Source organism: Anolis carolinensis, unplaced genomic scaffold (genome assembly GCF_035594765.1).
Source record: "Anolis carolinensis isolate JA03-04 unplaced genomic scaffold, rAnoCar3.1.pri scaffold_9, whole genome shotgun sequence".
Taxonomy (NCBI): Eukaryota; Metazoa; Chordata; class Lepidosauria; order Squamata; family Dactyloidae; genus Anolis; species Anolis carolinensis.
Window position 1 is genome coordinate 4,422,523 of NW_026943820.1, and position 22,670 is coordinate 4,445,192.

At 41.9% G+C, this 22,670-nt stretch overlaps 2 protein-coding genes across 4 annotated transcripts in view; one reads left to right on the plus strand and one right to left on the minus strand.

The window, feature by feature from the left end:
- The first annotated feature begins 310 nt into the window (after nt 1-310).
- Nucleotides 311-14,126, plus strand: cdk10 (cyclin dependent kinase 10). Of its 2 annotated transcripts, none has more exons than XM_062961858.1 (13): nt 311-678; nt 1,751-1,823; nt 2,752-2,823; nt 3,572-3,674; nt 4,964-5,045; nt 7,025-7,092; nt 7,208-7,260; nt 7,342-7,411; nt 9,457-9,516; nt 9,962-10,085; nt 12,233-12,372; nt 13,668-13,720; nt 13,801-14,126. In XM_062961858.1, the coding sequence occupies exons 1-13, from the start codon at nt 589-591 to the stop codon at nt 13,905-13,907; spliced, it is 1,095 nt and encodes a 364-aa protein (XP_062817928.1). In that variant the 5' UTR covers nt 311-588; the 3' UTR covers nt 13,908-14,126. The 2 variants fall into 2 exon arrangements, with proteins under 2 accessions (XP_062817928.1, XP_062817929.1); XM_062961859.1 differs by having other exon boundaries at nt 631-678; nt 1,755-1,823.
- Nucleotides 14,127-16,010: 1,884 nt separating this feature from the next.
- The window catches only part of spata2l (spermatogenesis associated 2 like), a 21,543-nt gene continuing 14,883 nt past the window's right edge, over nt 16,011-22,670 (minus strand). For both annotated transcript variants that reach the window (XM_062961857.1, XM_062961856.1), the window contains exons 2-4: nt 21,269-21,578; nt 18,336-18,827; nt 16,011-17,342 (exon numbers count right to left, since the gene is read on the minus strand). In XM_062961857.1, the coding sequence (XP_062817927.1) occupies nt 16,845-17,342; nt 18,336-18,827; nt 21,269-21,577 (1,299 nt within the window). In that variant the 5' untranslated portion in view covers nt 21,578 and the 3' untranslated portion in view covers nt 16,011-16,844. The remainder of the gene's footprint in view (nt 17,343-18,335; nt 18,828-21,268; nt 21,579-22,670) is intronic.

Sequence of the window (22,670 nt, forward strand, 5' to 3'; positions counted from 1 at the left end):
TGCTAATATTATGCTATGCTAATAATATAATATATTGTATGTACATACAGCTGCTCTGAATTCCCTTCGGGGTGAGAAGGGTGGGATATAAATGTAGTAAATAAATAAATAAATAATTTTGGACTTAGGCTTGCCCAGAGTCTGAAATAACTTGAAGACACACAACAACAACAACAATCCTAATTAACCTGACTATCTCATTGGCCAGAAGAAGGCCCACACTTCCTATTGAAATCCTGATAGGTTTATGTTGGTTAAAATTATTTTCATTTTAAAATATTGTATTGTTCTTTCATTGTTATTGTTGTTTTGCACTACAAATAAGATATGTGCAGTGTGCATAGGAATTTGTTTGGTTTTTTTTTTTTTTTCAAATGATAATTCGGCCCCTCCACAGTCTGAAGGATTGTGGACCGGCCCTCTGCTTTAAAAGTTTGAGGACCCCTGTTTTAAGTTTTAGGAAGAGAGTGTATGGCCTGTAACTGATAGAGAGGGTGTCATGCTCCTACTGACCAGCAGAGGTGCCAGTGAGTCATTTAGAAATCCCTAAAAAGAGGAGGAGGAAGAGGAAGAAGAAGGAAGGCTGCAATGGCCGAAGCCACAGATCCAGAAGCCGAGACACTGCGGCTGAAGCAGCTCCGTGGAGACGGGTTCTTCACCGTTCCTCCTGCGCATAGGGTGAGTGCAAGGGCTAAAGGAGAACTACAAGTCTGGGGAGGGAAATATGCATCTGTTGTTGTGTTAGGGTTTTATTTGTTTTTGTTTTGCTTTGCATTTTCCCCCTCCAAAATGCATACATTTCTTCCAGACAGGAAACAATCAGGGCCAGCTAACACCTCCCAACAAAGGATTCCCCCAGGCAGGAAGCAGCCAGGGAGGGAAATATGAACCGGTTGTTGTGCTAGGATTTTAATATATATATTTAGGATATATCGTCGTTTTCGACTCTAGTTGCTAGGATTTTAATTACATTTTTGTTTTGGATTTTTTTCCCTCCGAAATGCATGCACAAATAGATACGACTCTTCCAGACCAGGAACTATCGGGGCCAGCTAACACCTCCCAACAAAGGATTCCCCCAGGCAGGAAGCAGCCAGGGAGGGAAATATGAACCGGTTGTTGTGCTAGGATTTTAATTATGTTTTTGTTTTGCATTTTCTCCCCTCCGAAATGCATGCACAAATAGATACGACTCTTCCAGACCGGGAACAATCGGGGCCAGCTAACACCTCCCAACGAAAGATTCCCCCAGGCAGGAAGCAGCGAGGGAGGGAAATATGCATCTGTTGTTGTGTTAGGATTTTAATTATGCTTTTGTTTTGTATTTTCTCCCCTCCAAAATGCATGCACAAATAGATACATCTCTTCCAGACCGGAAACAATCGGGGCCAGCTAACACCTCCCAACAAAGGAGTCCCCCATGCAGGAAGCAGCCAGGGAGGGAAATGTGCATCGGTTGTTGTGCAAGGATTTTAATTATGTTTTTGTTTTGCATTTCCCCCCTCCGAAATGCATGCACAAATAGATATGACTCTTCCAGATGAAACAATAGGAGCCAGCTAACACCTCCTAACAAAGGATTCCCCCAGGCAGGAAGCAGCCAGGGAGGGAAATAGGAACCGGTTGTTGTGCTAGGATTTTAATTATGTTTTTGTTTTGCATTTTGCAGTCATCATCCCCTAAAAAAGAGATACATCCCTAAGATACACCCTTGATCGCTTATATATCTGTATTGTTGTTGTTGTTTCAGCTAGGAAGATGCCGGAGCGTGAAGGAGTTTGAGAAACTCAACCGGATCGGAGAAGGGACTTACGGCATTGTGTGTGAGTGGCGCAAAATGGGGCGCAAGGAGAACGATAGGGGACCCCTAAGATCATCTAGTCCAGGCATGGGCAAAGATCTAGACCAGGGGTCCACAAACTAAGGCCCGGGAGCCGGATGCAGCCGTCCAAGGTCATTTACCTGGCCCCCGCCCTCATTTATAATACAATATTTTGATATCAGTTTTAATAATATAATGTATATACATATGATATTGATAATAATATTATCATTTTATATAATATAATACTAATAATAATACCATATAATAATATTAATTATATGTTATATATTATATATAATGTTACAGTATAGTGGTATAGTTCAATATAGTAATATATAATACTAATATTGCGCTATGCTAATAATATAATATATTGTATGTACATACAGCTGCTCTGAGTTCCCTTCGGGGTGAGAAGGATGGGATATAAATGTAGTAAATAAATGTAGTAAATGAATAAATAAATAATTTTGGACTTAGGCTCGCCCAAAGTCTGAAATGACTTGAAGATACACAACAACAACAACCCTAATTAACTTGACTATCTCATTGGCCAGAAGGAGGCCCACACTTCCCATTGAAATCCTGATAGGTTTGTGTTGGTTAAAATTATTTTCATTTTTAAATATTGTATTGTTCTTTCATTGTTACTGTTGTTGTTTTGCACTACAAATAAGATATGTGCAGTGTGCATAGGAATTTGTTCATATTTTTTTCAAATGAGAATTCGGCTCCTCAACAGTCTGAAGGATTGTGGACCGGCCCTTTGCTTCAAAGGTTTGAGGACCCCTGGTCTAAAGGTTAGAGCCAGGTCTGGGTATATGATCTTGGGGTGTTAGTGTGTTTTAGGGACCCCTGGTGTAGACGCACCCTTGGAAGTCGATTGACCAAAAAGAAGATTATTTTTAATTCTACTCTGTTTTCAGACCGTGCCCGGGACACCCGGACGGACGAGATCGTGGCCCTGAAGAAGGTGCGGATGGATAAAGAGAAAGACGGTGAGCGGACGAGGGTCTGTCCTGAGATGAGTCGATGTGGCCACCTTTTTTTGGTGCAGGTTCCCAAAGTTGGCTTCCATATGTCCCTGCCTGCAGTGGAGTACCCCTATGTCCCTCTCACCCCAGGTTTTATCTTTGTGTTCACGTGGCCTGCCCTTGTTTTACTGTTTTTTTGATTTCTTGATGTTGATGCATTTATTGTATTTTTAATGGTGCTATGTTATGTTGTTTTATATTTTGTTATATTGTATTGCTCTGGGCATGGCCCCATGTTAGCCGCCCCGAGTCCCCGTTGGGGAGATGGTGGCGGGGTATAAATAAAGTTTTATTATTACAGTAGAGTCTCACTTATCCAACACTTGCTTATCCAACATTCTGGATTATCCAACGCATTTTTGGAGTCAATGTTTTCAATATATCGTGATATTTTGGTGCTAAATTCATAAATACAGTAATTACTACATAGCATTACTGCGTATTGAACTATTTTTTCTGCCAAATTTGTTGTCTAACATGATGTTTTGGTGCTTCATTTGTAAAATCATAACCTAATTTGATGTTTAATAGGCTTTTCCTTAATGCCTCCTTATTATCCAACATATTTGCTTATCCAACATTCTGCCAGCCTGTTTATGTTGGATAAGTGAGACTCTACTGTATTATTATTATTATCCTTGAGAGGAATCCAACCCAGCTCACCCTGGATCGCTAAACCCATTGACGGGGGGCTGTTTTTGTGCCCCGACAGGGATCCCCATCAGCAGCCTGAGGGAGATCACGTTGCTCTTGAAACTGCAGCATCCCAACGTCGTGGAGATGAAGGAGGTGGTGGTGGGGAACCACCTGGAGAGGTATGAATGGGATCCCCACCCTCCAAAATCCCCTTGTATTTGCAATGACGGTGCCCTCACTTATCACCAGACCTGGCCATGCTTGCAGTTGCATATCCAGTTGTGCAAAGGGTATGAAGCTGTCTGCATTAAAAGAAGCATGGAAGGAAAAAATGGAAACGGGACAGGACTAGGCATTGGGGTGTATTGATGTTAGCAAAAAAGGAAAAGTATGGTATATAATATAATATAAGGTAAGTTATGTTATTAACACACACTTCTTATATAACGTGGTCCCTTATATGTTACGATTATAACATCAACTTGTATCTAACACATGGTATTGGTGAGTAACTGATTCTTTAAACCACCTCGGGTCTGAACCACCAGTGAACTCGTTTCACCATTAAGGAAAGTAATCAACCATACAAGCCCTGGGACCTACCAGTGAATGGTTTCCACCATTGAGTAAATCCACTTTGTTTATTCTGTATTTTATTTTGCTTTGAATGACTTCACCTTGGACAACACTACGACAGATCTTGAGGTTATTATCAAGGCGACAATAGGACTGTATTGAAAACCAGAAACTATATTACCTAACCGGATTTAAGACTAGAGACTGAATTAGCTTAAACCGGATTTAAATCAGAAACTACATTAGCTAGAACTGGATTTAAGCGTTAAAGTGCTGAGCTTCTGAACTTGCGGACCAAAAGGTCCCAGTTCAAATCCCGAGAGTGGAATGAGCGCCCGCTGTTAGCTCCAGCTCCTGCCAACCTAGCAGTTCGAAAACATGCAAATGTGAGTAGATCAATAGGTACCACTCCGGCGGGAAGGTAACGGCGCTCCATGCAGTCATGCCAGCCAGAATGTTGGATAACCGAATATGTATGTATGTTGTAATATACACAAATTGATGGCTGAGTAAATCCATCTGGATATGATATATATAGGGTACTTATACTGGATTGTATTTTGTTTGAATAGATACCATAAGAAAGTTTGAGGTTATTATTTAGACAACGACAAGAACGGGTTTGATGGTCCATAACCATGTTACGTAAACCCAATTCAGACCCGAGGTGGTTTAAAGAATCAGTTACTTACCAATGTGTTAGTTACAAGTTGATGTTATAATTGTAACATATAAGGGACCACATTATATAAGAAGTGTGTGTTAATAACATAACTTACCATATATTTTATTATATACCATACATTTCCTTTTTTGCTGTATATAATAGACATCTGCGTTTTGGTATATTGATGTTAGCCATGACCATATCCAAATGTGTTATTCCTTACAGCATTTTCCTGGTGATGGGCTACTGCGAGCAAGATCTGGCCAGCCTCCTGGAGAACATGCAAGCCCCGTTTTCGGAAGCTCAGGTGGGTCCCGGCAAAGGGTTAAGTATTGGAAGAGGCAAAGGTCCTCAATGCAGCATCTTGACGACAATGCGCAGCTGCTGGAAGAGGTGACTGGCTGGTTGAGGACGCAAGCGGCAGAGTTTTGTGGGGAAGGAGTTGCCAAGCTCATTCATCGCTTCCCTTGGCTTTGCAAGGAGGAAGAAAGGAAGAGCTCATTCACGCTGCAAGTGTCTCCTGCTTAGGGTGCATCTACAGCAGGCATGGGCAAACTTCGTCCCTCCCTCCAGGTGTTTTGGACTTCAACTCCCACAATTCCTAACAGCCGGTAGGCTGTTAGGAATTGTGGGAGTTGAAGTCCAAAACACCTGGAGGGAGGGACGAAGTTTGCCCATGCCTGTTGTAGATGCACCCTGGGTTGATAAGCTGGGGACCCAAGCACCGGAAATTGCCAAAAAGCGGCACCTGTTATGAATATAAGAAACATAAATATACTGTATATACTCAAGTATAAGCCTAGTTTTTCAGCCCTTTTTTTAAGACTGAAAAAGCCCCCCTCGGCTTATACTCGGGTGAGGATCCTGGTTGACTTATATTTGGGTCAGCTTATACTCGAGAATATATGGTACATTTATTATTTTTCTCTATTATTATTGGAATTATTATATTTATTATTTTTCTCTACCGCTATTATTGTTGCTACTATTACATTTATTTTACTCTATTTGTATTATTATTAATAATACATTTTTATTTTAACTCTGATCTTATTATTATTGCATTTATTATTTTACTCTATTTATTATTACTTGTATTATTTTCCTGTATTTATTATTATTATTATTATTATTATTATTATTATTATTACATGTATTATTTTACTCTATTATTATTAAAAGGATACATAAGCACATTTACATTGAAGAAGATGAGAATAATGATTTGATCAGAGTTGGACAGTCTTATCTTAAATTTGAGCTTTATGTAAATATCCAAAAACATTTAACCTACTGATGCTTCAATTAATGTAATTTTATTGGTATTTGTTTTTATTTCTGAAATTTATCACCCTCGGCTTATACTGGAGTCAATGTTTTCCCAGTTTTTTGTGGTAAAATTAGGTGCCTCGGCTTATATTCGGGTCGGCTTATACTCGAATATATATGTTAAGTATTATAGTCACAAATACGAGCGTTATCCAGAAAGTAGATTATGTTTTGGAATTAAAAATGAACAAAGTATAGGAGAAAACATTTACCATATGCAGGTGAAAGCCACACCCAAATACCACTTCTCAACATAGTCGCCATTTAAATCTGGGCACTTATCATAGCGATGAATGAGCTTGGCAACTCCTTCCCCACAAAACTCTGCCGCTTGCGTCCTCAACGCAGCATTTTGGCGACGATGCGCAGCTGCGGAAAGGGGAGACCGGCTGGTTGAGAACGCAAGCGGCAGAGTTTTGTGGGGAAGGAGTTGCCAAGCTCATTCATCGCTATGATAAGTGCCTAGATTTGAATGGCGACTATTTTGGCAGGCAACTCCCCACAAAACTGTGCCGCTGGCGTCCTCAATGCAGCATCTTGGTGATGATGCGCCGCTGCAGGAAAGGGAGACCGGCTGGTTGAGGACGCAAGTGGCAGAGTTTTGTGGGGAAGGAGTTGCCAAGCTCATTCATTGCTATGATAAGTGCCTAGATTTGAATGGCGACTATAAGAGATGCACCACAAAGGACTTTGATACACAGGCTGAACAAAAAAAGATGGTGCTGTGGTGATAGAAAAGGCAGCACATTGTTGTGGAAGCATGCACCCAGAGAGGCCCACAAACATTTCAGATATTTTTAGCAGTGTGGGTAATTGAAATTGTGGATACTGAGTCCACAGATAAGGGGGTCATGCTCAGCCTGGGGCTCAAACTCCTAGAAGAAAAGAATCCATCCAATGTTGGCAATAAAATGCAAAAGAAATGTCTTCCTTGGCGTGACACGTCCCTCTTTGCAGGTAAAGTGCATCATCCTCCAGGTGCTGAAGGGCCTGCAGTATCTTCACGACAACTTCATCATCCACAGGTGAGCTCCAGGTATCCTCCCATCTCAAATGCTGGAAAACACTCTGTCTAAATATCCATGAATTGGGGTTATTTCCTTTTCTGAATGCCGGACCCCTCTCTTCCTCCACCGACAGGGACCTGAAGGTGTCCAATTTGCTGATGACGGACAAGGGCTGTGTGAAGACAGGTGAGTTGTCATCTCCCTTCATCCCTAAGATGACCAATGGACTTGGATGCCCTTTGACCTGTCCACTCCTCTCTCTTGCAGCGGACTTTGGCTTGGCCCGCGCTTACCGCGTGCCCCTGAAGCCCATGACCCCGAAGGTTGTCACGCTCTGGTGAGCCCCTTTCGAGGGTCCTTGGACCAATTATATCCACATTTATTTATTATTATTATTATTTATTAGCGACATTTATATCCCGCCCTTCTCACCCCAAAGGGGACTCGGGGTGGCTTACAAGTTATATATACATACAATATATTATATTATTAGTATAACATTATATAAGCATTATATATTACTATATTGTACTATACCGCTATCTTGCAATATTATTAGTAATATTACATGTAGTATAAATATACAATTATAATAGTGTATTATTATTATATTGTATTGCATTATAATATTATTATCAATATTATATGTACATATAATATATTACATTATTAGTGTAGCATAATATGAGTATTATGTGTTTTAACTGTTTTATAATTTGAAATGTTAAATTTATTATTTGTATATATAATGCGGCATTGAATTTTGCCATAGTTTGTAAGCCACTCTGAGTACCCTTCGGGGTGAGAAGAGCGAGGTATAAATATAGCAAATAAATAAATAAATAATATATTATTATATTGTTATGTTAACACTGGAGACATGGTGGAATGATGTCTTCCTGCCCCCCTTATTATTTATTTATTAGCAACATTTATATCCCTCCCTTCTCACCCCGAAGGGTATCAGGGCAGCTTACAAGTTGTATATACATACAATATATTATATTAGTATAGCACAATATAAGCATTATATATTACTATATTGTACTATACCACTATATTGCAATATTATTAGTAATATTACATGTAGTATAAATATACAATTATAATAGTGTATTATTATATTGTGTTATATTATATTATTATTATCAATATTATATGTATATACAATATATAATATTTTTAGTATAGCACAATATAAGCATTATATATTACTATATTGTACTATACCACTATATTGCAATATTATTAGTAATATTACATGTAATACAAATATACAATTATAATGGTGTATTATTATTATATTGTATTACATTATATTATTATTATCAATATTATATGTATATACAATATATTATATTATTAGTATAGCATAATATGAGTATTGTGTATTATTGTTATATTGACACAGGAGACATGGTGGAATGATGTCTTCCTGACTCACTTTGGTGAGTCCCTTTTGAGAATCCTTGGACCTATTATATTTACATTTGTTATTATCCCCAAGCCTCCACATGGGCTGCACATACAAAATGTCCATTCTCCTCCGCCTTCCCTCTCAAAATGATGCTGGGTTGCCATTTGGAGAAGTGGAAACAGACAGGACATACTTCTAGTGAAGGATTCTTCCATGTGTTTTCATACTTTCTGTTGATAGGATCGCTTTGGGTTTGGATATAAGTCCACAATGACTTGAAGACACACAACAACAAAAAAGATGACGATGATGATGATGATAATAATAATAATAATAATAATAACCTGTCATAAGATATAGTGCTGGCATTATAAATTGGATACAGGCGGAACTGGACAATTTGGACAGAAAAACAAGAAAACTCATGACCATTCATCATTCACTGCACCCTCACAGTGATGTTGACTGGTTATATCTGCCTAGAAGATCAGGGGGCAGAGGACTCTTACAAGTCAAACAAGCAGTCAAAGAAGAAGAACATGCCCTGGCAGAATATGGAAAGCAAAGTGAAGAACCTGCTTTGATTGAAGTCAAAAATCAGAAACTCCTCAAAGCACAGCAGACAAAAAACCAGTACAAGAAAACCGCACTACAAACTAGAGCTGACAGCTGGCACAACAAAACATTGCATGGAAAGTTCCTTGACAAAATTGAAGGAAAAGCTGATAAGGAGAAGACCTGGCTCTGGCTCACGAATGGGACCCTGAAGAAGGAGACAGAAGGCCTGATCCTTGCAGCCCAGGAGCAAGACATCAGGACAAAGGCAATTCAGGCCAAGATCGAAAAATCAGCTAGAAAAATCTATCTTGTTTGCTGTGTCATAATAAAATAATAATGATGATGATGATGATGATGATGATGATGATGATGATGATGATGCACTGCTTCTCTGTCTTCTCTTTCAGGTACAGAGCCCCTGAACTCCTCCTTGGGACAACAACACAAACCACCGCCATAGATATGTGGTAAGGAAAAAATTTCCACCAATTTTTTTAGTGTTAATAGTTGGAAAAGGTGGTGGCCAATGCAGATCCCTCCTTGGCAAGGCTCTGAAGGGAGACCTCGATAATTTAAAGCCTGGGTGAGGATAGAAGGAAGAAGGTCCTGGGAATCAAATAGTTCCTAAATAGAAAACACTGAGGAAGTCAGGACTTGGCATTTCAGTTGCAGCTGCCAAGGAGGACCTAGAGATTCTAAAAGGGAGCATATTAATCATATCTGTAAATAACAATCTACAAATGTTATGTACATCTATGTACGTGTATGTGCCATGATTGGGAAGGATAAATGCCAATGCAATTGTTGTGTGTATAGAGAAGGATTTTGGCCAGTGTCTGGGGCCAGTGAATGGGTTGCAATTCTTACCGTTGGGTCTTTCTGGACATTGACGCTTGCATTTGATCCCTTCAGGGCGGTGGGCTGCATTCTGGCCGAGCTTCTGGCCCACAAGCCCCTTCTCCCCGGCAGCTCCGAGATCCAGCAGATCGACATGATCGTCCAGCTCCTGGGCACCCCCAACGAGACCATTTGGCCTGTGAGTTACTTGCGTTGACCTCATTGGTTGCCCTCCTCTGCAATTCCTCTATTTTTCTTTTGAGGTCCAACAAGCAGCAGAGAAAGGCTTGTTGTAGTGTGATGATCAATGGGGGAAAAGATGGGGACCAATATCTTATGTCAGTCCCAGGATGATGGCACCAGTAATGTTGCATCGTTTCCAACTGTTTTTCCGGCATTTCTGGTTGTTTAAATAGTAAGAGGATAGATAACTAGTTTATGCACTTTATTAAAGCTTTGGATGTTGTGTTTTATATGCCCGACCCCTTTTATCTCCAGTGGCTGATGCTGTATTGTTACTCACTTGTTCTGATTGTATGTGTTTTATTGTATTTTTAAAATGTTTAAATTGTCTATTTTATTTGATTTATATTATTACTGTTTTTGTTTTGATATTCGTTGTAATTGCTTTATACTGTTTTGTTTTGGCCATCGCCCCATGTTAGCCACCCGGAGTCCTTTCGGGGAGATGGTGGTGGGATAGAAAAATAAAGTATTATTATTATTTTATTGTATGACACAGCAAACAAGATAGATATGCTGGATATCATATGACAAAATCACAAGTCGAACACTTCCCAAGTGTCTAGGACTGTGTGATGTATATTATTATTATTATTATTATTATTATTATTATTATTATTATTATTATTATTATTATTGTTGTTGTATGACACAGCAAACAAGATAGATATGCTGGATTTCGTTTCACAAAATCACAAGTCGAACACTTCCCAAGTGTCTAGGACTGTGTGATGTATTTTCGGATGATGCGCACAGATCCCAGGAGGGTGGCCTTTTGCTGTTGGCAGATCGTAATTTTGTCCATGTCTATTGTTTCCAAATGCCGGCTGAGATCTTTTGGCACCGCACCCAGTGTGCCCATCACCACCGGGACCACCTGCACTGGTTTCTGCCAGAGTCTTTGCAGTTCGATCTTGAGGTCCTGATAGCGGCTGAGTTTTTCCTGTTGTTTTTTGTCAATGCGACTGTCACCTGGGATGGCAACATCAATGATCCAAACCTTTTTCTTTTCCACAACTGTGATGTCTGGTGTGTTGTGTTCCAGAACTTTGTCAGTCTGGATTCGGAAGTCCCACAGTATCTTTGTGTGTTCATTTTCCAAGACTTTTGCAGGTTTGTGATCCCACCAGTTCTTTACTGCTGGGAGGTGGTACTTGAGGCATAAGTTCCAATGAATCATTTGGGCCACATAGTTGTGTCTCTGTTTGTAGTCTGTCTGTGTGATTTTCTTACAGCAGCTGAGGATATGATCAATGGTTTTGTTGATTTCCTTGCACAGTCTGCATTTTGGGTCATCAGCTGATTTTTCGATCTGGGCCTTAATTGCATTTGTTCTGATGGCTTGCTCCATCATCATTATTATTATTATTATTATTATTATTGTGGTATTATGACACAGCAAACAAGATAAATATGCTGGATTTCGTATCACAAAATCACAAGTCAAACACTTCCCAAGTGTCTAGGACTGTGTGACGTATTTTCGGATGATGCGCGCAGATCCCATAATAATAATAATAATAATAATAATAATAATAATAATAATAATAATAATAATAATAATAACTGTGACCGCTTCATTTGTGGCCAGTTTTAAGCCAATTGGGCCAGTTTTGGGGCAAGAAAAAGGTTCCAGTTGCTTTGTAATGGCAGCCATTTGGAGTGCGGCTACAATGAAGATTTAATGTAGGTTCTTAATTGTAATGTAATTTTTATTTAAATGGATTTCTAAATGCGATGTAAACTGTTTTTATGTATGTTTTTATATTGTAAGCTGCCCTGAGTCCCCTGATGGGTGAAAAGGGCGGGGTAGAAGTGATGTAACAAATAAAATAAATAAAATAATGCAGTTTGACACTACTTTAAATTATATGGTTCAATGTTATAAAATCATGGGAGTTGTGGTCTGACAAGCCCTTTAGTCTTCCCTGCCAAAGAGGACTGGGTGCCTCACCAAACTACAACTGCCGGGGTCCCAAAGCATTGTGTTATGGCAATTACAAGTGGAGTGAAATTGCATTTATTTTTCAGTGTAGATGCATCCTTGGTGACTGTGGGAAGATAACACCATACAGGTTCCAAATGGCTGCTCTTATCTTCCAGGGCTTCTCCAAGCTGCCGCTGGTGAGCCAATACACGCTCCGGAAGCAGCCCTACAACAACCTGAAGCACAAGTTTCCATGGCTCTCGGAGGCCGGGCTCCGGCTCCTCAACTTCCTCTTCATGTATGTCCCCAAGAAAAGGTAACAGCAAAGCAAGGGGGTCCCAAAGACTGGCACTCCTAATGGAGACCTTTGCAGCCTCCGTCCTCCATGTCCAGGAGGATCAACCAGAGGAGAAGGCAGAAATTTTGGTGCAATTCCCATTTGCTTGTATTTAGAAATCTTGTTTGAAAGGGGCTTTTGGCCATTGGGGAATAAGGAAGGGGCTTGAACATGTCGGTGGTGGTCTCTATTCAAGTCAGCAGTGTTGTAATCGTGCAATAGGTTTCATTCTGTTCCAAGTGCAAGACTGGGAACCAGCTTTGTCTGTGCAACAAAAATACTGCATTTCTTGTATGCCCTCAGTTTTAAGACGCATCCCAATTTTAGTACCACCAACAGACAAAAAAATATACATAGTTCTAATATGCCCCCAATTTTTAAATATGTTCATATGGAAAATTTTGTCTTACAATCGAAGAAAAACAATATTCCTTTTGAGGAGTTTATTTGGGTCCATAAAAGCATGTGACCCTGAGTCCAAACCCCTGCAAAAGTGTAGGACTGAGTGTGGTGCTATTAATAGGGTTTTAATCGCTCAACTCCCACATTATGAAAGTTTCCTAATTTGTCCTAACCTCCGCTGTAGTCCTAGGTCCTAACTCCAGCAAAAGCACAAAGCTGACTACTGGTATAGGACAAGATTGGCTAGTGGTATTAATAGGCTTTAGTTATTTAATTGTTTAACTTCTCAGTTATTACAGTGTTTCCCCAACTTATTCCAGCCTCTGCTTGGTAGAAAGGTTTTTTGCTAACCCCACCTCCAAATTTCTCAGTTAATATTACAGCACTTTACCTCATTAGATTTTTATTTATTCACTCCTCGTACTTTTACCCAGTTCTTTAAATATTTTAAATTGCGGTTACGCTTTTATATAGTGGCTTTTATTTACTTATTACAGGACTGTCCAAAATGGTGTTTTTTTTGCTTAAATTTTTCTTGTTAGTGATATTTGTTTTGTATGTATTTTATCCTGTTTTTATTGTGGTTACCTGGGTTTGGCCCCATGTTAGCCGCCATTTACTGCTGGGAGGTTCTTTGCTGCTGGGAGGTGGTACTTGAGGCATAAGTTCCAATGAATCATTTGGGCCACATAGTTGTGCCTCTGTTTGTAGTCTGTCTGTGCGATTTTCTTGCAGCAGCTGAGGATATGATCAATGGTTTCGTCGGTTTCCTTACACAGTCTGCATTTTGGATCATCAGCTGATTTTTCGATGATTATTATTATTATGGGTTATAATGTGAATAAATTGTGTTTTTTTGCTTTCTGGCACAGAGCGATGGCCGGCGACTGTTTGGAGAGCTCCTACTTCAAGGAGAAGCCTCTACGTAAGTCTTTCCCTGTCCGACTTCCTGCCCATTTCCTCCTGAACTTCTCTTGATGCTCCTTTTCTCCTCCTTCCTTCCAGCCTGTGAACCGGAGCTCATGCCCACCTTCCCTCACCATCGCAACAAAAGGGCCGCCCCAAGCGTCGCAGGGGCAGAATGTGTTGCGGCCAAGCGCAGCCGGCCGTAAGGAGAACGATGTTGGCCTACCGTGGGCAATGGACACTGAGCATGGATGGAAGGCAGCATTTTCTGCTAGAGAATGGACCCAGATCTCCCCCAAAATACCACAGTTTTTACTGAAAATGGTGAAAATTCAGGTTCGTTTTGGGAGATTTTGAGAAAGGACTACACAATTGGCTCCTCTCTGCATGGGACCATTTGAATAAAGAAAGTATGTTTGATACAACAGGGTTATTCTCATGATGCTGGGTCATATGAGTATAGGGCAGGCAGGGGCAAACTTGGGACTTGCAGGTGTTTTGGACTTCGACTCCCACCATTCCTGACAGCCTCAGGCCCTTTCCTTTTCCCCCGCAGCCGCTTAAGCGGCTGCGGGGGAAAAGGAAGGGGCCTGAGGCTGTCAGGAATGGTGGGAGTTGAAGTCCAAAACACCTACAAGTCCCAAGTTTGCCCTTGCCTGGTATAGGACCTGACCAGCAACCCCAGGTGTTACTTTTGCAGACTGGCTGGGAAATTATGGGGCCTGTAGTCCAGAAGAGTAACATTGCCAGGCTTTGCAAATGCCACATCCCTGCAGCTCCATGACCACCAACGGCCTTGTAAGAAAGAGGAATGTGATTCGAACATTGGCACTTGCTGCTCCCTGCTGTACACTAGGCATGTCCGATCGATGAAAAAAACGTTTCAGTTCTCGTTTCTAAAGTAGGGGGCACTGGCGCTTCGATATAGAAAGTATTTCCGATTTTTTCACCCAAAAGTTTAGGGTATTTCCGAAAATTCGTAATGATTCTAAATGTTTCTAAAAAGGCAGCCATGTTAGGCTGAGCTAAGCTCCCATTCAAGGTAGGTTGCAGAAACAAAAACAATTTTTAAAATATTTTAAAAAATATATTTAAAAAATTTGGGGGGGGGGAGAAAAATTAACGAAACATTAAGAGACAATTAGAGAATGGGCCAACAATGGTTCGAATTACATTGCTGGTTGCGCTGTGAGACAATGTCTCGGAATGCGTATCAAAAAGCGAGAACAATCCGAAATAATTCCGATATACGATTCAAAACGATTTTTTGGACATGTCTACTGTACACACAACGTTCGCTGCAAGTATATACATACTATTATTATTATATTATTTCTAATAACCCACCTCCATCTCCCCGAAAGGACTTGGGGTGGCTCACATGGGGACAAGCCTTCAAACTATCAATTTGATGTACACATGTATATATGTATTTCTGATATCTTAGAGACAAGCTATTTCTGCTCCTAACCAGCCCCCTTTGCACATCGGCAGGACCCCCTTGGAGTCTTGCTCACTTCCTACTTTTCTATCCTCGCCTTTGCTACTTGTTTTCCGGATTTCTTTAGCAAATGGGTCGGGAAGATGGTCTGAATGCTTCATTGGCCTTTCGGTGCCAACTGCCCCCGGATCGATGAGCGGGGCTCGGAACTGGGAGCCTCTTCTATGAGTCACGGCTTCACTGCCGGCGCTGCAGCCTAGCAACACTCCGCTGCTGGTGACGCTGCCGCCTTCCTCATTGCCGAGAGGAAAGCCGCCTCCGCTTGTGACAGCAAGGAGTCTGAACCATTTGTATTTACCACAAGGAGCACAAGCACAGGAAGCAAACGAGAGGGCCTTCCAAACTACCTTATCCTTGCTACCTTTGCACTCTTGTGTCAAAGCCAGAGCCGTCCTTAATGTCTTCCAAACTGAGTTTGGGAACATTGATACAACTCACAACTATTCCCCAACTGGAACAAGTAATTTCCCCATCTCTGCTTCGGAAACAATTCCCCAGGATAATGGATGCATCTTCCGTGCAAGGTCTTTCTTGTAACCATTGGGAAACTCTTTGCCAGGTGAGTTCAGAGAAACAAATGGCAAAGTTGTCACGGCTGGGCCAACTTGAGCATTTTAGCTCTCCCAACTGGCACCAGATTCATGGCAAGGTACAAGGAGCCTGAGAATCCTGTCGACCAGAAATTTGTGGGTTTGAGCCTAAGGCAAGTGAAAATACGATCCCGGCCAAGTGCCTTCCAGCTTCCCAATGAAAGCTGTTTCTCAGCCTGCGGAGAGAGAAGAAAGAGTGGAAGGCCCAGGAAACCAAGCAGGCTTTTACTTCGTTTATTTCAAATTAAGCTCCAAGTAGGTGACGGTTGCGGCTCATGTGCCAAAGGCTTAGACACAACTCGGGTCTTGGATGGCAATACGAGTCCCGACCTGCTGCAAGGGCAGGACCATTAAGTGCTGGTTTGAAAAGGAACCCTGTCCCCGCTCACTCCAAAAAGGAGACTAAAGAAGCCCAGAGCAGGTAAAAGGGGCGGCCAAGCTGCCTTGCAGAAGCCCTTTCCTCAAAATGTGGATTGGGGAAGCAGCCAGTCTTTGGAATTTCAAAAGAGATTGGAAAAAGTGACTGCATGTCCCAGAGGCCCCCAACCTGCATACCCCAGTGGGTGATTCTGGAAGCTGGACCACAAAGAACCATTTTCCTGACCTCTGGGGTGGACCCAAGGAAGAGAAGCCCATCCAGACAAACGGTTTCCATGCATGTCCTAATACTGTAAATAGGATTGTCTCCTCCTTGACCCCAAACCCAACCTCTTGGACCTGCAACTGGAGCCATCTTTGGCAAACCTGAACCAAGGAGAGACCTCTCCCACAAAGGTAACCAGAGGATGTAAACGGGCGCTACACTTTAGAAACAACGATTCCCAGTGTCCAAGAACCATCAAGGCCTTGCCATGTTTTGAGAAACAGAGGTAATGCTCCCCAAATTGTGCACGTTGTCTGTGGTGGAGCAGAGGCACATTTTAAACACAAACTACAGCTTCCAGAGTCCCTGATGTGGGATTCTAAGAGTTGTGCTGGTTGGGGTATGTCCCAAGAAGTAGTTCCCAGGGTCAGGGGAGGAGGCATGAACACACAGGCGGCAGAAAGGTCACCTACGACTGCCAGGGCCCTCCTCCTCCTCCGTCGTGCAGGAGCTTGTCCACCTCAGTCCTCTGCAGCCAGAGCCGCTGCTGCTTTGCGCTCTGCAGCTCCTCCAGGTCATGGTTGTTCCCCCGGCAGATCTGCGCCGTGCCACAGCCAGAGCCGTGCAGCGAGCGGCAGGTGTTGCAACACGAGGCCGGCAGGGCTCCGGGGAAGAGGCACGAATGCAAGTGGTAGCAGGGGGGCCCCGGCCGGTGTGGGTCGAGGGGGCTGAGCTGGGGGCTCCGGGGCAGCCTCGACGGCGGGGAGGCCAGGCCGCTCTGCCCTTGGAAGCTGGTGCTCTCGAACGGGGCTCCCGGCGGCAGGAACCGGCTCAAGGGCTGCGCAGAGGAGTCCGTCTCTGCCGCCCGGCTGAGCTCCCGCCGCAAGGAGATGAAGGAGAAAGCCATCTCCTGGGAGGGCTCCTCGGGGTCCGGGATGCCGTTGTCGTAGGGCTCCTCCGAGTCTCCCTGCAAAGGGGAGAAGCATCTTTACTACAAATATATGCAGCTAAATATGATACAATATGTTACTACAGTATGTGATAAATGCAGTACAGCTTGTCCGGGTCTTCCTCTTGGAAGGGGAGACAATTGGAGATAGAGGGATGGGCCAACTTCAGCCCTCCAGGTGTTTTGGACTTCAACTCACACAATTCCTAACAGCCGGTAGGAATAGTCCTATAGATTAAGGACCCAGCATGTTTCAACTGCTATAGATGCCAAATAGTCCTACAGATTAAGGACCCAGCATGTTTCAACTGCTATAGATGCCAAATAGTCCTACAGATTAAGGACCCAGCATGTTTCAACTGCTATAGATGCCAAATAGTCCTACAGATTAAGGACCCAGCATGTTTCAACTGCTATAGATGCCAAATAATCCTACAGATTAAGGACCCAGCACGTTACAACTGCTATAGATGCCAAATAATCCTACAGATTAAGGACCCAGCACGTTACAACTGCTATAGATGCCAAATAGTCCTACAGATTAAGGACCCAGCACGTTACAACTGCTATAGATGCCAAATAGTCCTACAGATTAAGGACCCAGCACGTTACAACTGCTATAGATGCCAGCTATTCCTATAGATTAAGGACCCAACGTGTTTCCATTGTTATAGATGCCAAATAGTCCTATAGATCAAGGACCCAGCACACTTCCACTGCTATAAATGCCGAATAGTCCTATAGATTAAGGACCCAGCATGTTTCAACTGCTATAGATGCCAAATAGTCCTATAGATGAAGGACCCAGCACGTTTCAACTGCTATAGATGCCAAATAGTCCTATAGATGAAGGACCCAGCACACTTCCACTGCTATAAATGCCGAATAGTCCTATAGATTAAGGACCCAGCATGTTTCAACTGCTATAGATACCAGCTATTCCTATAGATTAAGGATCCAGCATAAATCTACTGCTATAGATAACAGATATCCCTCCTCCACCTCCCATACCTTGCTCCTATCCTCCAGTGGCTGTCTCCATGGAAGCTGCTCCCAAGGGCCACTGGTTGCGCCGCATTCACGTAGTGGCAGTGGGGGCAGCTGCCTGCCTGCAAGGGGCTCCTCGGGACCCTCCTGGTAGAGGTCGACCCCTTCGGGGGGCTCCGGGGTCCCCTCTTTCCTCGTCGGCCGCTGCACCAGACTCCGGAGCTTGGCTACACAGGCCTCCAAACTGCCGGCGGACTCTCTCCGGGCCCTGAGCAGCTCCTCGGGCGACGGGAGGCACGGCTCCAGCTCCTGCACCAACTTTCCCAGGATCTCGCACTCCACGCGGGCGGCGAAGAAGCTGCAGGCGGTGCCAAGCAGGGCAGGCCCCGGAGGGAGCTGGGCCAGGGCCAGGCGGAAGCCGTCCCGTGGGACGTAGCCCAAACGGCGGAAGCTCCGGGTTAAGTCAGCCTCCGGTAGGACTCCTTGCAGGACGTGGACGTAGACGCCGGAGAAGGTCTGCAGAAAGAGAGGAGGCCTCCCCGTTAGAGCCCAAAACGCCACCCTTTCCAACCACAAATGGTCTCTCTAAACCAGGAGTCCCCAAACTACCTTGTACCACAAAATCCACAGCAGCGTATTGATACTGCAAACATAATACCTGAAGCAGATCCATTAATAAAGAAATAATAAAACATTTGCCGCTTACCAGAAGGGTTACCGAAACTGGGATAAAACCCGGGAACCAGTTGTAAACGGCGTAAACGGATATATTACCGCCTACTCCAGGCAATAACCAGCTACTCAGGATCTACACCAACATTGACTCTGTCTCCTTGGCTTTACTGTTATTTCAAAACCTGTGGAGTCCTGAGGAATCCTTCCAGAACTGCAGAGACTCTGAATCGGTTTGCCTTTAAGCCAATCTAATCCTTTTAGGACTGCAGAGACTTATATCATTTTGTTTGATTTATAATACTGAGTTAGATACTTTTGAGTTATATACCAAAGGACTGAGTATTAATTCTGTGAATGTAATATGTATATGATGCTCTAATATACATATTGTGTACGACTTATGTTTTGAACCATTATTGTGTTTTGTATAGCTCATTACATTGTTTAGAATAGACATCTGTGTTTATCCAATAATATAATAATGCCCCATTATTTTAATACACATACATATACATGCACATGTTGTCGTTTTTCTTTTATTTGATGCATGTTGCTTTGTATCTCAGTCAAGAAATAAAAGTAGAATATAAATAAACATGATAATAAGATTTGTAAACTGTTTATTTATTGGATGTATAGTATATCCCACTATTATACTACAGTAGAGTCTCACTTATCCAAGATAAACGGTCCGGCAGAAACTTGGATAAGCAAAAATGTTGGATAGGAGGGATTAAGAAGAAAGCCTATTAAACATAAAATTACATTATGATTTTACAAATTAAACACCAAAACATCATGTTTTACAACAAATTGACAGAAAAACCAGTTCAATACACAGTAACGATATGTAGCAATTACTGTATTTACGAATTTAGCACCAAAACATTGCAACATTTAATACAAAAACATTGACTACTAAAAGGCAGACTGTCTTGGATAATACAGAACACTGGATAAGTGAAGCTTGGAAAAGTGAGACTCTACTGTATTTGTAAGTTATGGCTTTTAAATTGCAGCATTCTTTGTAATGCTGTGAGCTGCTTCGTGTCGCAGTCAAGAGATGAAAGTGGGATATAAATATAGCAATAATAATATTGGTAAATTATTTGTATATTTATTGGACTTAATACCCCAATACATACGCACATATACATACATACACCTGTAGTAGAACTTTTGTTTAATTTGTTTGGTGCTGCTTTGTATCTCAGTTAAAAGTGGAATATAAATTAATATGATGATGAGAAGAAGAGGGAGAAGAACAGTAAATTGTTTGTTTGAATGCATATTCTAATATTATACTACAGTAGAGTATCCAAGACTTGCTTATCCAAGGTTCTGGATTATCCAAGGCATTTTTGTAGTCAATGTTTTCAATGTATCGTGATATTTTGGTGCTAAATTCGTAAATACAGTAATTACAACATAACATTGCTGCGTATTGAACTACTTTTTCTGTATAGTATAACATGATGGTTTGGTGCTTAATTTGTAAAATCATAACCTAATTTGATGTTTAATAGGCTTTTCCTTAATCTCTCCTTATTATCCAACATATTCGCTTATCCAAGGTTCTGCCGGCCTGTTTAGCTTGGATAAGTGAGACTCTACAGTATTTGTATATTGCTTGTTTTAAATTGCTTGTTTATTCATTAGATCAGGCATAGGCAAACCTTAGCCCTCCAGTTGTTTTGGACTTCAACCCCCAGGCAGGAAGAAACCAGGCTTTGAAGCTGCATTCAATGCTAATCAAGGTGGCCAATGGCAACATTCACACTTGCCTCAAACAGACAAGAGTTCTTTCTCCAACCCTGGACATTATTCCACAGATATATAAATACCACTTGCCTAGTTTCCAACAGACCTCACAACCTCAGGATGCCTGCCATAGATATAGGCAAAACATCAGGAGAGAATGCTTGGAAGGTTTTAAGTTTTTGTCAAATATGTTGTGTTGTTGTTTCGGGCTTGTCCCTGTTGTGAGCCACCCCGAGTCCCTTCGGGGAGATGGGGTGAGATATAAAAATAAAGTTTATTATTATTATTATTATTATGGAAAACATGGCCATACAGTCCGGAAAACTCACAACAACCTAGTGATTCCAGCCATGAAACTCTTCGACAACACAGCTTTGAAACTGCGTTGTTCTTTTTAATACTGTGAGCAGCTTCATGTCTCAGTGAAGAGATGGAAGTGGGATATAAATATAATAATAATAGCAGCACATATTTTATTTATTGGCTCTATAACCCCCTCCCACACACACACACTCACTCACTTTGATGGTGGCGAATTCCTTCCGCCAAGGAAAGAAGTAGAGGTTGATGGCTGCCAGCTCTAGCACCTCGAAGGCCTTGGTCAGGTTCTGGAGGGTAGCCCCGAGGTCCAGGTGTCCGCGGAGAGCCGTGGCCAGCGTGGCCAAGGTGTCCTCCCCTCGAAGGGCCCGGTGGAGGTCCGGATCGGCCAGCAAGTGGTGCCAAAGCAGCTCCTTGAGCGATTGGTCAGCGCAGATGCCGGTGTGGCCGCGGCGGAAGTCCCTCTCGAGGCAGCGGCCGTACTCCTCTTGCAGTGCTGCGCTGGGGCTCATCCTACGGGAAGAAAACACAGACCAAGGACCTTATTATATTATTGTTGTTATTATTATCATTATTATTGACACAAAGACATAGTATGAAACAGCAAATGAGATCTGTATGCTGGATTTCGTATCACAAAATCACAAGTCGAACACTTCCCAAGCGTTTAGGACTATGTGGTGTATGAGGGTTATCCAGAAAGTAGATTACGTTTTAAAATTAAAAATGAACAAAGTACAGGAGAAAATATTTACCATATGCAGTTGAAAGCCACAGCCAAATACCACTTCTCAACATAGTCGCCATTCAAATCTAGGCACTTATCATAGCGATGAATGAGCTTGGCAACTCTTTCCCCACAAAACTCTTCCGCATCGTTGCCAGAACGCTGCGTTGAGGACGCAAGCGGCAGGGTTTTGTGGGGAAGGAGTTGCCAAGCTCATTCATCGCCATGATAAGTGCCTAGATTTGAATGGCGACTATGTTGAGAAGTGGTATTTGGCTGTGACTTTCAACTGCATATGGTAAATGTTTTCTCCTATACTTTGTTCATTTTTAATTCCAAAACGTAATCTACTTTCTGGATAACCCTCATATTTTCGGATGATGCGCGCAGATCCTAGTAAGGTGACCTTTTGCAGTTGACAGATCGAGATTTTGTAAATGTTTATTGTTTCCAAATGCCGGCTGAGATCTTTTGGCATGGCACCCAGTGCACCAGTTACCACCGGGACCACCTACACTGGTTTATTATTATTATTATTATTATTATTATTATTATAGAATTCTTGAGTTGAAGGGAACATCAGCATTATTATTATTATTACAGAATCCTAGAGTTCGAAGAGACCACTATATTATTATTATTATTATTATTATTATTATTATTACTACTACTACTACTACAGAATCCTAGAGTTCGAAGAGACCACTATATTATTATTATTATTATTATTATTATTATTATTATTACAGAATCCTAGAGTTCAAAGAGACCATCATTATAATTATTACAAAATTCTAGAGTTCGAAGAGACCATTATTATTATTTATTATGATTATAGAATCCTAAAGTTCAAAGAGACCATTACTATTATTTATTAT

Bases quoted from the DNA above. Each gene is read 5' to 3' on its own strand.
- cdk10 (XM_062961858.1), top strand. From the start codon at position 589: ATGGCCGAAGCCACAGATCCAGAAGCCGAGACACTGCGGCTGAAGCAG. The intron at 10,086-12,232 runs GTGAGTTACTTG...CTTATCTTCCAG, and splicing joins CCAACGAGACCATTTGGCCT to GGCTTCTCCAAGCTGCCGCT. The intron at 13,721-13,800 runs GTAAGTCTTTCC...CCTTCCTTCCAG, and splicing joins CTTCAAGGAGAAGCCTCTAC to CCTGTGAACCGGAGCTCATG.